Source organism: Carettochelys insculpta, chromosome 1 (assembly GCF_033958435.1).
Source record: "Carettochelys insculpta isolate YL-2023 chromosome 1, ASM3395843v1, whole genome shotgun sequence".
Taxonomy (NCBI): Eukaryota; Metazoa; Chordata; order Testudines; family Carettochelyidae; genus Carettochelys; species Carettochelys insculpta.
In genome coordinates, this window is record NC_134137.1 from 258,028,769 (window position 1) to 258,045,153 (window position 16,385).

At 43.7% G+C, this 16,385-nt stretch overlaps 1 protein-coding gene across 1 annotated transcript in view; it reads left to right on the forward strand.

The window, feature by feature from the left end:
* Positions 1 to 15,755, forward strand: part of SLC15A5 (solute carrier family 15 member 5) — a 66,345-nt gene extending 50,590 nt beyond the window's left edge. Inside the window, exons 8-10 of the mRNA XM_074983741.1 lie at positions 4,169 to 4,300; positions 14,029 to 14,137; positions 15,608 to 15,755. Of these exons, the coding sequence (XP_074839842.1) occupies positions 4,169 to 4,300; positions 14,029 to 14,137; positions 15,608 to 15,755 (389 nt within the window). The remainder of the gene's footprint in view (positions 1 to 4,168; positions 4,301 to 14,028; positions 14,138 to 15,607) is intronic.
* Positions 15,756 to 16,385: the final 630 nt, after the last annotated feature.

Here is a 16,385-nt window from a genome sequence, read left to right on the forward strand (position 1 = left end):
AAGAGAGACAGGCTGGGGGCAAAAAGTCAAGCATATCCTAGCACTAAATGAACAGCCTTAACTACATGTTGAACCGTCTCTGGTGCTGAACCAGAGAAGTTGCCTAACCACAGGAGGTCAGTATTGTCTAGCAGCATTACTAACACTTCTGCTGCTTACTGGGCTCTTAGAAGACCTAAGAGTAATTTGGCTAAATGACAGCACAGAACACTGAGAGCCAGGACGGCTGGCTGTACACAAACTTTATGGGACCATGGGAAACTTAGCTACACCCATGATAAATGGACATCTGGCTGGCTAAAACCATGCCAGACCACAGATGTTGCCAGACCAGAGAGTGATGGATTAAAGAGGTTCAACCTGTAGTTCACACCAGCTATGTTATTCTGCCAATAGATAATTTATGTACTGTGAATGGTTCATCAAATACAGAGCTATCCAATCTACAATGTCTGATGCATTGCAAAAATATCTGCACTTCTCGTCTAAGTGTCTCAAAGCACTTTGCGAACGTTAGGTTTCCTAACAAATAGCCCCTTCGTAGTTAAGGGGATCCCTTCACCCACCACTGAAATGCAGCTGTTAAATAGCTCACAGCGACGCTTTGGGAGACATGACGAACACAGTGTGCAATTGAAACTTCAGGAGTAATTTAGGTAAGCAGAATGCAATTACTAGAGGTGAATTTGGCCAGGATGTGCGCTTTGCACCCATATTTTTCTGGGGGAAAAGAAAGCTCCAACAGTGCTTAATGAGGGCAAGTGGTCTGTGTATTGGTTTCTTTGGCTTTGTCTTCCCTACTTTTACCTTGGGGTTCAGTAACGTGTGTGAGTTATCTGAAACGAATGCACTCACGCACTCTGAAGATGAAGAATTTAAGCTTTACCATGAGGTAAGCTCACCAAGTGGATATGTGGACATTCACATCCTGGTTTACCTCATGATACAAATAAACAATCCTACAGCCCTTCCATTAGTTATCCCACCTAAAAAAGAAAGGTATTTTCTTCCTGCAGGGAAGACAAGGCCACAGACTGTACTATCATATGTGTAGCATACCGTATGGTGACCTTCCTCTTCCCCAGAAATTCTGGCTTCCCTCCTGCGTGAGGTAGAAGCACCATTAACAGAAATCAGGTTCAAAGACTACATTTTAATAGGTTTTCCAAATCCTTCTTTTAGACTTGCAAATCAAGGATGGGACAGTGGTTGCACTATCAGTTCTGTTCAGTGATGAATCAAGAATCCAAATGTGGGATTGGGATCTCCTATTGACCGTCTTTGTAATAAGATTTTTTCCCCCTGAAGGTCGCTGCAATATCAGCTAAGGTAGGGGAAAAGGAGGGGATGTGGAGGATTGGAATGGCTGGGAGTAGATGCAGCAGGTGCTCCAAAATGAGGGGATGAAGGCTAGAGATTTTGGCAACAGTCGAAGCGTGATACTAAAGAAAACAAACAGCTGTGCAGAAAACTGGGCAGGAAATATTTGTGAGTCATAGCAGAAATTCTATCAAGGCAGAAGTCCATAATTAATAATTGGCAAACTGTCTCGGTGGGTCACTTTTCATGATGAAAGAAGCAATTCTGCTCCTTGTCGAGTGATATTTTAAAGAATTGAAATCTAGGCAGAGGCAAGTCCCTTCTTCAATTTATCTTGTTCACATTGAGACTCCTGTGCCCCCTCCCTAATAATCTAGTTTAATTGTTCATTTGTGGTTTTGTGCTAGTTAAAACTACCTAAACATCCCTGGGAGGGGGCAAATACAAGGCAAATAATGAGCTACCATGGGAATCTCCTGCTGGTTGAGGAAGGTGCTGCATTGACAGCCACAGAGACAGAGTTCTGTATTTGTTCTGCAGAAGAGGCACATCACAGGGAGGTGATGCAAGACTGCTCCATCGAGAGGAGGCACCTCCTAAGAGACACAAGACAGTTTTGGTACTGGGCCGGGGGAGGGGGGGTTCTCCAAGGCTTCTCACACAGGTTCCCTATCAACAGCTGTCTCCAGATTAGTATCTCTTCATATAAACCTGGATCCAGAGGCTATGCTCCAGCATCCAGCCTGTGGTGTGTGGGGAGCACTGAGCCTCAGGGGCCAGAGCCAAGCAAGCTGGGGCCAGATTCAGCCCACATTCTCCACCAGGAGGCAGGAAGTGGTGCCATATAGTGTAGGTACTGCTCCCATGTGTGCCTCCAGCTGGGGAAAGGGAAAGGAGAGTGCCAGTGGCAGCACTGCTGGGAGGCTTTATCCTACTGCTCCTATTGGCCAGAGATCTGGCCAGTCAGAGCAGAAGAGAGTGGTGCCTAAGGGTGGTGGGGAGAGGTCCAGAGCCATGTGTGTCTGGGGTGCTACACAAGTAAGCTGCACCTCATTGCTCAGACCCCATGCTCCCAGAAAGCTCCTGCATTCACGCCCCCATCCTGACCCCTCCCTCCTACCCTGACTCTTCACCCAGCCTGCTCCTGCCCCCTCCCTTACAGACCCCTCACCCGAACCCTGGTTCCTCCATTCCAGACCTCAAACCCTCCTACACCCTTCCTCCCACCCAGACCCTGAGCCCATTTCTGCACCCCCCCTTCCACCAATACCCCTGAGCTTCTCCTGCACCCTCTCCTAGTCAGACCCTAGCTTGCATTCCACCCCACACCTGCCCGGACCCTCCAGTTCCCAGCCCACCCAGTCCCCATGCCCACTTTCTGGCACCCCCTCTCACACTGAACCCCTCATTTTTGGCCCCACACTTATAAAGAAGGAGCCTTTAGCTACTAGGAAGTCTCAGTCAGTGCCCTCTGAGGCTGCATTTGCACAAATGACCTAAAGATTGTAGTCTGTATTACACATTGTAGTTTTGTTCTCTAAAGCCATGTTGTTGCTTTAATGGCATTGCCCAATTATACTGCTCTACTTAAATAGAAATAAATTATCCTTTGTATTTATTATTTTGACTTTGGACTTTTATTTTCTATGGCTCTTCTGACCACAGCCAAGGAAACAGGTTGATGATTCAATCCCACTGTATCATTTTTGAAACGAATATCACCAGAGCATATGCTGTCCCCTAAACTTTTTTGGTGTAAAAAGTGCCAAAAAATGGATGCCCCTCCACCTATCAGGGTGGGGAATAGGAATGCCACAAGGCTTCTAAAGTCACCAGCATTGTTAACATGTCAAGTACTGCTCTACGGAGCTCTAAGTGACACCATCTGAAAACACTGGTAACCATGGTAGCATCTCTACTAACACCCTCCAATTATTGCTTGCACTAGCAGAATTGCTGCTAATAACAGTGGAAAACTTTTGTGCAGATAAAGCTATGTTGTGCATTCAAAAGCACCTCCAACTTTCCTAATGCCTCTCCAAGCTACCGAACGTAGCCTCTGCTGTTTTTGTTTTGACCTAGTAAGAGCCTTCAACTAAAGATTGTCAGACTTTTGATTATTGCATGGGACTGGAAGTTGGGATGGAGAGGCAAGACTGCTCAAAAGTGATTAGAGAATTTGTGAGGGAAGGTTTCATAAGTTTTTTGAGTGTATGTCATCAAACCCTTAAATTGGGAGTCCGAATTTCAAAGGTACTGATCATCCATCCCCTGAAGATTCATGCCTCTCCAGAGTTTCTCAAGTTGGGCTCGCAAAATCACTAGTCACTCTTGGAAAACTTGGAAAAAAAGCTTTATTCCTAGCCTTGCCATTTACAGTGACTTGCACACGGATACATACGGCATCTCACTATGCCTACTTCCTCTTGTATAGAATGGAAGAATGAGACCCTTCCCATTTCATGAAGTTAGATGGGGCTAAATTAAATAATTGTAAAATGTATTGTGATCATTGGATGGAAAGGAATGCACACATGCAAAAGTAGCAGTATTACTGTGTGATTGATTTGGAATGTTCCAATGTATGATCAATTAAAGCAGGCTTAACTTAACCCATTGAAGGGGCACACTCTACCAATTGTGGTTGCTGTTCCATAATGAGCTTCCTTCACTGTACATTTAAAAAGTTGTGGAATATAAATTTCATAGTGTATCCTGTCACAGTAAGGCCTGGGCTTTTCTCTTTTTCAAACTGGTTGGACTTCCAGTGATGGTATTTTTTTCCTGGTTACCCCTGAAAGGTTATCACCTTGTATAATTTGTAACTGTCTTCTCCTTTCTTGCAAAGGTTCCTTCTTAACATTCAGGCTTGTGCCAGGCAGAATCCGAGGGATGGCCATGCACTTTTTGACCATCTTCAATGGAGCTGGCTGTCTTATGGGAGCCTTTATTGTTCAGGCAACGTACATAGGCTCTCAAGGTAAGAATGTCCTCATGCTGTACATTAGCAAGATGAGCTTTCTAATCCTATTGACTATTGAATTGGAGAAGCATGTAAAAACCTAAGAGATGCTGCCAAAGTTTATTGATTTACTTTCACAATTAAGATAGACTTAAGATAGGATATACACCTGCTGCTGCATTCATCAAATTTTAATGCTCCGTCTTACTTGTGATAGATGGAGTAATTAGAGAGTGACAACTGTGAGGAGCCCCATGCTTTCTAGTCTGAAATCATGGGCCAGTGCCCTTTATCCACCGGAAGCCTCAACACATTCCTGTCCCCCATCACATTTACTTGGGGATCCTCTGAGCCACCAGCACGTGTTCACTATTTTGCAAAGGATGCAGTAGAATATGTAGCAGATACGTTGTACCAGGGCCTTGAGAATAGGGACAAGAAAAATGGGTTGAGAGCTGCAAAACTGAGAAGGCAATTTAGACACACAGCTCTTATTGATATTAACGAGAAATTATCAAGAAGTCCCCTCCCCACACCGCCAGATCACATTTTGCCACCCTGTCTCACAGAGGGTAGTACCTTGTTCTTCGAATAATTATTCACCTTAATGGGAACATCAGTGGCATAAAGAACTGCTTAGTGTGGGTCAAAGTGGCATAGTTTGTTGCTTGGTCAGCTCTGGAAAGTTTAGTCTTGACTTCATGCAGCAAGCAAAATAAGGACAAAGTTGAACCTTAACCCAAAGTTGAAACCAAGCTGCATCTGAGCCATCCTTTTGACATTATAACACTTCCTTGTGCTTTCATTTTTCCACACACTTCCAGCTGCTGTCAAAATCCACAATGCAAAGACTTTGTGTCAAGATATTTTCACATTATTTCCATAATGCTTAGAAAAGAACTAATGTTCCCAGAGAACTCATTTTCGTGACATTGCCAAACCAATTCTGTACATTCATGCAGCTGAAAGTATTTATTATAAATCTGACCTTTGAGTACTCTTCTGAATTGGTCATGGTAGGAGGTTAGTACACTGGCCTTAAAGGTATGATTTTTGTGCATGAACCGTTGTTAGATACAGTTAGTAGGTCGGAGTTCTCTGTTTCATAATTACCTTTTAAAACACTAGGAAGAGCTTAGAGCAAAGGGATAAGGCATCCTTGGTACAGGTTGAACCTCTCTGGTCTGAGACTCTTTGGTCCGTTGTCCAACAAGACCATGGATGTTGCTGGCTGAGCGTGCCCCCCTCAGCGGAAGTTGTTGATGACGAGGAGTAGAGTCAGGGCAGGGGGTTGGGAGATGGGGGTGGAGGGCTCAGTGCAGGGAGTTGGAAGACAGCTCAGGATTTAGGGCAGAAGGTGGAGGGTGCAGGAGTCAGGGTGGGGGTGGGAGGCTCTGGGCATGGGGTGGAGTGTTCAGGAGTAAGGGTAGGGATGTGGGGAGGTCTGATGACTGCTCCCTGAGGCCAGCCTGGGGCAATGGGAGCTGCACAGCCCAGCCAGTGGCTTCCACATGGCTCGTCAGGGTGCGCTTGCTTGCTGCCCCTCTGTAGTTAGTCTGGAATATAATTGTCCCAGCTACCAGACTCCTCATGTTCCATTTAATGAGGAACAATTGCATTCCACACACAAACCTTTGTCTTGGCACAGCCAAACCCTGACTTTGCTTTAAGTTACAATGAGAACAAATGGCATACCAAATTTGGCAGTCCTTGCTCTTACCGTGTAGGAGGAGCTCTTGATCAAAAGAACTCACGGACGGCCAGATACACAAGCCCTCTCAAGTATAAAGTAGATGTGTTCTGTACTCTCCTGTGGTTTGTGGTTATGTACAAAAGAGAATAAGGTGTTAGACAATGTAACGTGTGTGTGTGTGTGTGTGTGTTAAGTTTGACAACTGCTACATGTCAAATCATACAGCGGAAGAGGGTATAGCTTTGTGAAATGACTGCGTTTAAGTAATTCGGAATCTCTAGGTTCAGCATTGTGCCCAGAGAGGACCAGTAGATAAGGGGCTCTGACTCTCAGAAGAGTATGCTGATAGAAAGTCTGCAACCTGAGAGTTAGTGTAGGGAACCCCAAATATGGGGCAGTGGCTGGACTCTGTTCAGGCAGTAGTGGCTTAACATTCATCAGAGGACCTAGAGACATGGATTGCTCTCGTTATAATCTTAATGGTGGCCACTCATTAGCATCGATGACAGACAACCATTAAATATAAGGTAACTAGTTCTGTATCTCTATTATGTACCTTTTCAAAAGGGAGATTTTTTAAATACTGCAGTACTTGCTACTTACTTTTGATCCTGAATCATGAATTAACCTAGGCTTGTTTGTAAAAGTTTTGAGCCGAGTTTAAATATTATGATGAAACCACTAGAGGTTTCTTTACCTCATTCCCAAGGAAGCATAAGAATTCACTGCCGCGCTGCCAATGTTTTGATGCCTTTTGTGGAAATGGTGTCAGACGTGACATCCTTTTCCAAACTCTATTCCAATAGTTTTTCAAGATTAAATTGTTCGTATTATGCTATTTACACTCGTCATTCTTGATTATCTTTGTGGGTGCTTGTGATTGTGTTGCTTCAACTGGCATGAGTAAAGTAGTCTTTGTTCCTTTAAAAACCTCCAGTGCTGCTTACAGCTGACTTCTGACCTGATCAGGGAAGGTCTATAAATTTGGAATAAAGTAGCTGTTAAGCATGTTTACGGAAGAAGTATGGAAGTTGTAATGGGGAGCAAGCGAATATAAATAAATGCATTAGTACACTTCTGTTAGTGGCTTGTTTAGCTGGCATGAGGCCTCATGCAAGACTTTCTGTACAAACGGGACGAAGGTGGGGTATAGTTAAAATGATATAGGCTAAGGACATACCCAGGTCACAATTTGTACTTTCTCTTGCTGTGCACATAAACTGGTGACTACAAGTTGTACCAATTAGAGGAGACTTGGGGGTCTTCTGCAATGTGTTAAATGGGCAATGTGACCCCCGTGATGTACAAGAATTAAGTAATTGACACACTCTATTAATATTAATGAGTAGAAGATGGATTAAGGAAGTCTGTAGTGCCGCATATGGACAATGAATAGATATTAATCTTCTTATAGTCATGGAAGATGATCAAATACGGTTGCATATGCAAATAGTCACACAAAGATAAGTATAAAAGATCTACTCCAGTTACCTAATTTGGGGGTTCATTGGGTCCCTGAGACTTTATAAGCTGAATGAGGACCAACTCTCCACTTAATTTTCCTTTCACTTTTGGTTCTGATGGTCTTGTGGCAAGGGTAGAAGACTCAGAATAACTCCGCTAGGCGCCTCTTGCTCCTCCACACCCCACTCTAGGAAAGAGCAGTAGAGATGAGTTCTTCAGGCTACCTAGGAGTTACTGGACAGAATAGATTCAGTTGCTTTTTGGAGCCTGGGGAGCAAGAACAGGGATTCTGGATGGCTACAGGGCCGGACAAGCAGCTGCTGACAAGAACCAGAAGAGTGAGAAAGGTGCGTCCCTTCTGCCAGCCAGGTGCCACCAGGACTTCAGCCTTGGGATGAAGGTGCTGGAGTTGCAGGCAAGTGGCCTAGGAAACAGTAGCAGCAGCAGCAACTGAGTAAAAAGGGACACAGCAGGTGGCTGCTATTTGGAGGGTCTGTGGTTTGGGAGCTGAAGTAGTGAGTGGACACGACAGGTCTACCCTATCCGCCACTGGGAAAGTGGCTCCATAGGTATAGGGAAAAGACTGAAGAGCCAGGAGAGGGTCACCATTTGTTGGCCTTTGGTACCCCTGAAAGGGGAGTGAACTGAACAGTTAAGAGGAATTCAGGTGGAGAGCAGTGGTCAGCTGAGGCTTTCCAGGAGGCGAAAGGTCCAGAGTGGGGACCATTTGAGAAAAAGTCCAGAAGGGGCTGAGGACTGAGTTCCAGAGTTGCTACAGGAACAGACCAAATGAGGGTACTGTGACAGGCTCTGTTGGACATGTATCCTGGAAGAGGTCTATTTCGTTCACATACAGACTGTGAGATTCTGCTGGGGGCATGGGTAGGGTGACTTCCTGAAGATCCACTAGTGGAAGACACCATGAGAAATTCAGAGCTGAAAGAGAACAGACAATAGTAGGTACATACAAGAGACAGGCAGACCTCATCACAGGTCTGCCCAGTGTAAGATTATAAGTATGAGTAATGCAAGAAGCTGCTTTATTGTACTTATTCTTCTCAAAGGCAACACTCAAGAGACTCACAAAATACTTTTTAGGCAATGAGCTTTCATGGGACAGACCCACTTCTTCAGCTCTGGAAAATTCTGATAAAATGCCCTTGTTCTCTCACACTGAAGCAGGATGACACTTGAATAGTGCTATTGTAGGACTAAACTGAAGAAGCCACATTGTGTGGGTGTTATGCTACTGACACTTTTGCGTTCTCCAGTACCTAGTTTAGTGGTACCCATACTCTTCTGAAGCTGTTCAGAACATACTGAATTAGATACAGTGAAAGGATTAAAATTTGTGAATTACACCCCTGAGCATAGAAGGTGTTGATTAAATGGCTTAAACCTTTTTTGGATCATAGTCTATATTGCTATCTTAGGATAATTTTTATTGGCACAGTTGATCAGCTATCAGTCATACGGAGTTTAGGCTGCATTAATCACATTTTAACTCATCTAAGAAGTATGGTGTGAATATGATAAAATAAGACTTCTTGAAATCTGACGAGTGCAAGCAGATGATGGGTGACAGTGATATTTTCAGTACAAGCTGGGAAACTGATCTCTTTTGGATCTTTTACCTCTGCTGACATTTTAATGGAAGAGATACAAAACTAAACCTTCCTTTGCTAATCACTTCAGAACAAGCTGTATCTAAAAGTAGCGATGCAAACATGTAAAGGAGGAAGAAGGGTCAGAAGGAAGGCTATTAGCCCCGGTTGCCCGTTTTCGTTAAGGTAGGTGCTACCAGTATTGTCACCTGAATTCTACCTCACCTGTGTGATTAGCATCAAATGGACGATGTTGCCAAAAGATGTCGTGCAGTCCCAATGGCAGTATCTACTGATATCTGTTTAACCAGCAAGTGTTGGATACAGCCTGTAATAACACTTAAACTTGGGAGTGATAAGCATTAAACATATCCCTTCACTTGATATTAATTCATTGAGGAATATGTGAAATGTGCATCGTTGTAGCTTTCCTTGTCCATCTTCTATTACATTATTGTCTGAAAACGCCCCACTTCAGATCTGTGTCGCGCCATCCAAACACGAGGCAGAGAGTGAGGGGCAAACTACCTCAGAGAGAAATGACTTGTCAAAAATCATGCTGGAGGTCACTAGCAACTAGTAGAAACCGGGTCTCCTGATTTCCGTTCCAATGTTCTAGCCACAAGAGCAGGGGTGCACAAAATCATGCCGGAATGCAGCCCAACAAGCATTTTTCTGCAGCCCTCCCAGCTGATTAACAGACAGTGCATGTTTACAGCCAGCAGCATTTGTTCATCTGCCCCTCCCCTGACCTTGTGCCACCTGCAGCTGAGCTGTTCCTAGGAGTCTCCTGCTAGCTGTGCAGAGGAGGAGGAGGGGGTAGTGCTGAAGTCAGGGTGTTTCCCCTGCCCCTGTACCCTATCTCTGCAGGGCAGGGTTCAGGGAGAGGGAATCAAACAGCAGAGCTGCTCCAGTCTGAAGCATGGACAGTAAGTGACTCACTGAGGAGTGCACAGCAGCTGAGGTGAGAGGATGACAGAGCAGGACAGATTCCCCTTAAAGAGACAGAGCGGCTTCTCTCAGAAACTTGCCCAGCAGTAGCCAGCGTGCACACACTGCCACACACATACAGTCACTTATGCACTGGTACACACAATCTGTGTCACAAAGTCTGTCTCTCACATGCAAAGTGTTTCTCTTTCCCACTCACACATTCTCATTCTCTCTCTCTCTCTCTCTCTCTAGCCCCTCCCTGGGAGCCCCTAACCAGCCTGCAACCAGTTCCCAAAATTTGTGGAGTGGCCCCTCTGTGAAAATTATTGCCCACCTCTGCAGTAGAGCACGCTGCTTATCTCTAGACTTGATCTGGAGGTTAAAAAAGATCTTCCCTCTCCCACCCTATTAATTTGGTACCCTTTGCAAAATTCCACCTCAGGAATTCAGCTTTGGTTCTGGCTTTTCAGAAGTCGCAAACTCCGCAGCACACAGGAGAGGAACTAAATTCATTTTTCTTCTAAGTCAGTAGTATTTTAATGCCATATTTTCTGTATGGCTTCCCTTATGAACTGGGCTCCATTACGAAGCCCCTGCTGCTCACGTAGTTAGACCAGTAGATGTAAATAATCCAACAGACAGTGTGAACTCTGCTTTGACAAGCTGTAATACAGAACCCATGCTTGCTTTTCCTTTCATCAGGTACACTCTCTCTCACCCTCCTTCTTTTCTCAGCCACTGGGGGATGTAAAATGAAAAACTGCCTGATTGTGAATTATGACACTAAAAGTTTATAAGCTGCTAAAATGAAGTTATGGTACCTGGGAGCTCAGTCAACTGACAATGCTAAATGATACGTTTTAAAACTAGCTCTGTGATAATACCACAAAGGGAACCACACATGTAGAGGTGAGGTTGTGCTGGTCGCCAACAGGCGAAGAGGCACCACTGTGTAGAACAAAGTCTGGAAGAGGATGAGGCAAATCTACTGTACTGATTACAGCTGATCCTTATTGAGCCGGTGAGAGCTAAAGGGGACTGCATATGTGGAGAGAGAGAGATGTTTACAGCTATGAGGTTGGGATGAAAGTGTATGAGGATGAAAGCGAGATCCTTTCTTCATTCCTTTGACTGGTCATTCTAACTGAAGTTGTTTCCTTCTTCTCACTTTAATTAGCTTAAGTCGGTCTCCCAAACTGAGTCCAGAATGCCAACAGACAGCTTTGGTCAATTAAGGCTACTAATTTTGCAGTGGCACAACTGCAAAAGGAAAACTTGTTTTCCTCCTTCACCTTTTAGCTTAACCTTGGGGGGAAGAGGGGGAGAAGCTGCTTTCTAATGCTAAAGGACTTCACCTTAGAAACAGCGGAGTGAAGAAAGAAAGCCTTTGGTTTTTCTTGGGAATAAGCAGGCTGTGTTTCCGGTTAGAGTGGGGGCTTGATACTACCTTGGAGAGTTTTGCTGTGATATTTTAGCTCCTCTGTCACTCCATGCTTTCAGTTTGGTTTTGTGTTTAAACCATGTGTGATCATCCCTTTAGAACTGAACTGCTGGAAATCCAGTCAAACCAGTGTCTGGCTTCCTTCTGTGGAAGAAAATCTCTACAATTCCCAAGAACCTCAGCAAATCTGCTCCTGCAATTGTGATGTGCACAACATATCTGACAGGCAGGGGAAAACTTAAAGTATTGAAGTTACATCCCAAAATGCCTCAAGGATTTGGGATATGTGTTGTTGACCTTTACTTGATGGAGTCTGAAGTGCTGAAATTTGCCATAGGCTCTACATTAGCAAAAGGCCAAGGGGTCTATGCTTTTAGAGTATTTACAAATAGCTAAGGTGTGCCACATAAAGAGGAACAGAAAGTCCTAGCTGTTGCAGATCCATTGGCCAGTATGTCAAGCAACAAAAGGTGAAGGCTCCTGGCTTTTTGTTTTTTTGGAGAGAGGATGGTAGTACAGCAAGGTCTGAAGACTGAAGCACTGAATGACTTCACTGTCTCAGATATGCATTACTGGTGTACCTTGACTGGTGAGGAAAATGTGAAAAAGGAAAGTTCTTTATTTGGCCCCATATCATAAGAACTAGGGGTCAGCAAATGAAATTAATGGATAGCAGGTTTAAAACTAACAAAAGGACCTTTTTCTTCAGGCAGCACATGGTAGGCCTGTGGAACTCCTTGCTAGAAAATGTTGTTGTTGTGAAGGCCGGGACTTTATCAGGGTTTAAAAAAGAACTGGGTACGTTCATGGAGGTTAGGTTCATCAATGGCTATTAAACAGGATAGGTAGGAATGGTGTCTCTAGCCTCTGTTTGTCAGGGGCTGGAAATGGATGACAGGAGAGGGATCATTCAATGACTACCTGTTCTGTTCACTCCTTCTAGGGCATCTAGCATTGGCCACTGTCAGTCCTGCGCTAGATGGGCCTTTGGTCTGACCCAGTATGAGCATTCTTACATGCTACATTTCTGTTCACAGAAAATTTTGAACTATGAATTTTTGTTGCAAATGGTGGGGAGTGGAGGGACTGGGACTTACGCTGTGTTGGGGGTTTGCAAATGTCAGGGTAAACAGAACTGGCTGCATCTACATGTGCTGTTTCTTCCGGAAGCAGAGTGGTAATGAGCAGCCTGGAAGATGCTAATGAGGCGCGGATGTAAATTTCCCGTGCATCATCAGCATATGGACATGTGATTCAGAGTCCAGAAGAAGCTCTTCCGGACTCCAGAATGCACATGCAGATGTGCAGCCTGTGGGGATCTTCAGGAAGGAAACCCTCCTTTGGAAGACCACCTTCCTTGGCTTCCTTCCGGAAGATCCCTGCGGGCCATGCATCTGCACGTGTATTATGCAGTCCAGAGGAGCTTCTTCCAGACTCCAAATCGCGTGGCTATATGCTAATGAGGCATGGGAAATTTACATCCATTCCTCATTAGCATCTTCCAGGCTGCTCATTACCATGCTGCTTCCGGAAGAAGCAGCACGTGTAGACGGAGCCCCTGAAATTGGAAACCAGTAAGTGGAAGTGATACTGAGATTGCAAGAGGAGCTACCAGGAGAGTTGGACTGGCTGGGCAAGGAGATCTATTTCCCCACCCCTTCCTTATATCATTGTCAGGAGCAGGGTAGGGATATCTCAGTGGTTAGAGCATTGGCCTTGTAAACCCAGAGTTGTGAGCCTAGTGCTTGCGGGGGAGGACCTTTCAAGCTTCTGGGGCAGGTTAGATTTAAAAAAAAATATCTGTGAAGGATAATGATAGGTCCTGCTGTGAGTGCAGGGGACTGGACTAAATGACCTCTCAAGGTCCCTTCCAGCTCTATGAGGTATGGAGGGGAAGGAAGGGAGATACATCTGGCAAGAACTTGATTTTGTGGAGAGAGATGCCGGCCAATGAGCCTGAGAAAATAAGCAGGTTAGTAAGCAGGGGGAATGGCTGGAGACCACGGTGCGGAAAGAGACAGATTGGATGAAGAGCTGAAAGCAGTGTGTGTGTTTGCTTCTCAGAATAGCTGGATAAGAAGGCTGGTTAAGAAAGCAGGACTTGTTGGGCAAGGAAAGTGGGAATAAGATGGGAAGTCTGAGGAGTGGAAAGTGAAAAACTGATATTTTTTGTCTCTAAAGTAAGACTTAATAGATTGTCAAAAATAAGGCCTGTGGGCACCTTCTGCTCAATTAGGGGAAAAAATATTGAATACATCTCACAAAACGAGCATGACTCATTCTCTGCACTCAGCAAGTGTCCTGTGGAAAAAGTAGTATGTGAGCATATAATTAAAGCCTGCCTCATAAGGCATATACACATGTGTTTTAGTTAAGGTGTTATGGGTAACCTCAATTCTGCATTTCTCAACTTTTAGTATACTTGACTTTGCCACCTTAAAATGTTCTCTTAACATAGCTGTTTTGTGTATGAGGAAGAATAGTCGAATGTTCAGGGTGCTAACTAGACACCCAGGGTCAATTCCCCGACATTTCTTATATTTCAGTAATTTATACATGACCGACCTCTTAGCCAGTTGACTAACAGAGCTTCCAATATTTGCTTCAACAGGCAATTGGTTCCCAAACTTCCTAAATGAGGGTAACTTGGAGAGATTCTTTTTCTTCTTGGCTTCCTTAATGGTGGTGAACACCTTAGGGTTCTGGACCATTTCACATAGGTAAGTTCCAGAAAATGAGGGTCTGACTCTTCAGTAGTGTGATTTTTCTCATTCAGTGGGATTTCTCATTAAAATTACAAGTAAACCTTATAACAAAGCAGTTCTGACTGAGAAGCCTAGAGGCATTTCTTTGGATTACCATACATGGAGTCAGAATTCAGCATTTTGCCTTTTTTCCCTGGAGAGAAATGGCTTGAAGGTACTTTGACTATGATAAGATTAATAACGAAATATACATCCTTTGTCCCAATTGTCAAAGGGACCTTAATCTAAAACTCCATGAAGAATGCAAACACTAAAGAAGGAAGCAAACTGTTTAGAGCAAGATGAGTATAATGGGATGGAATGGGGCAAAGGAATGTTTCCTGCTTCTCAGCTTCATACTGATGTCGGCTAGCCTGCCTGGTAGAGATAGGGGAATGACTCAGGTCACTGAAATGCAGGAAGCAATTCTACCTTGTCAGTAAGCAACAGATATTCTATAATTGGGCAGGGGGGTGTCGATCGGTCCCAAACTGGGAACAAGAGTACCACCAATAATGTTTGCAAAGCCATCTGGGAACATGGCGCTGGCGCTGCCTCTGCCTCCTTGTTTCCAGCTGCTGAAGCGCATTAAAATCCAAAACCACACTAAGTACATAATTAATATTTTTCCTATAATAATCAACAATTGCTGTGGGAATGCTACTCTGTCACCCACGGAAGGATAGGGATCCTATACCATTGCAAATAGGAAGGACCCAATAGATAAATTCTGTATTAAAATGTGATTCACGCTAAGAAAAACTTATCCTGAGGTAAATTAATTGGACTTTGCTGACTCTAATTTCTATGATTCTTTTTGCTGGGAAGCTGGTAACTTGATATGGCCTCTAAGTATTCTTGAAGTGAATACTAGCAAGGAAAATGTGCTTCCAGAAACTTGGCTTGACTAAATATCTGACTTGTTTTATTACAGATTTCCTTAGTTTTGTGATACCATGTTGATATCTTAAATGTCATACCTAATCTAAATTTGAATTTATACCAAGAAGGAGAAATACCAAGTTGCTAATCTAGGAGATCAGCTCTGGTTTCTATTGTTCCATCCATTGCAAGAATGAGTCAATTTTGCCTTTGTGCACCTCAGTTTCCCCCATATAAAATTAAATATATCATTATCCACAAGTTCAATAATATGCTTTGAGGCCCATTATGAATAAATCACACTTGTATTTTTCAGCAAAGTAGTCTGCTTTTCCTAGGTGTTTCTTTCATGCATGTTCCTTTAACTTATCAACACTACAGGCTACTAGTTTTTTTTTTCCATAATGTTTTCACCATTCGATATCAAAGGAGTTTAGTAGTATCCCCATTTTACAGATGGGGAAAACTGAGGAACAAGGAGTGATGTGACTAGCCCAAGTTCACACAACAAAACCCCAGCAGAGCAAATACTTAAAGGAGGGTTATATTGCCTTTTATTTCCAGATACAACAATCTGGATCAAGAATATGACCAACGGTTCAAAGGAAGCACCCTTGATAAGAAGCTTCTGCAGCATGAAAAGTCTCCCAAGTTTTATGACAGTGTCCAAGAAAACTCTTCTACTTTCACTTCTTTAGAGACAACCTTGTAAAATTTTATCCTTAATCGACAGATTTGTCATGAGTGCAGTCTACCTGCTTTGTTTCTGTCAGTCATCTGGCATATTTTAATGACACTGCCTATGCATTTATGAAAGGCCTTAGCAATAATACCAATTTGTTCTTATTTTTTAACCAAGTACACAACTGGAACTGCTCCAGCCATGTAGCACCAATTGCTGTCAAAGAGAGCTCCATGAGCAGCATGGCTACAGAGTAGAGCCTTTTGAAGAGTGAGGGGAAATGTACAAAGTATTAATGTATGAATTTAATTATGACTTAAATGAATAAAGTCACTTAGATACTTGTTAAGCAAGCTGTTGTGTCACACGTTTTATATACAAATAATTTCAGAATACATCATTTGGAGCTAGTGTTGCCTACTAGATAGAGCCATGGACGAGGACTCAGTTGTGTGTTCTATTCCCAGCTTTGCCAGGGACTGGCAGCACATGACCTTGGACAAGTCGTTACACCTCTCTAGACTTTGATTTTTCCCCTCTGTAAAATGGGGATAATACTGACCTCTTTTGTAAAGCACTTTGAGAGCTGGCGGTGCAATTTTAATTATTTAAGTAACCCCAGTGTAATTTGTTCATTAAACACGTGTCCAGGAATCATTT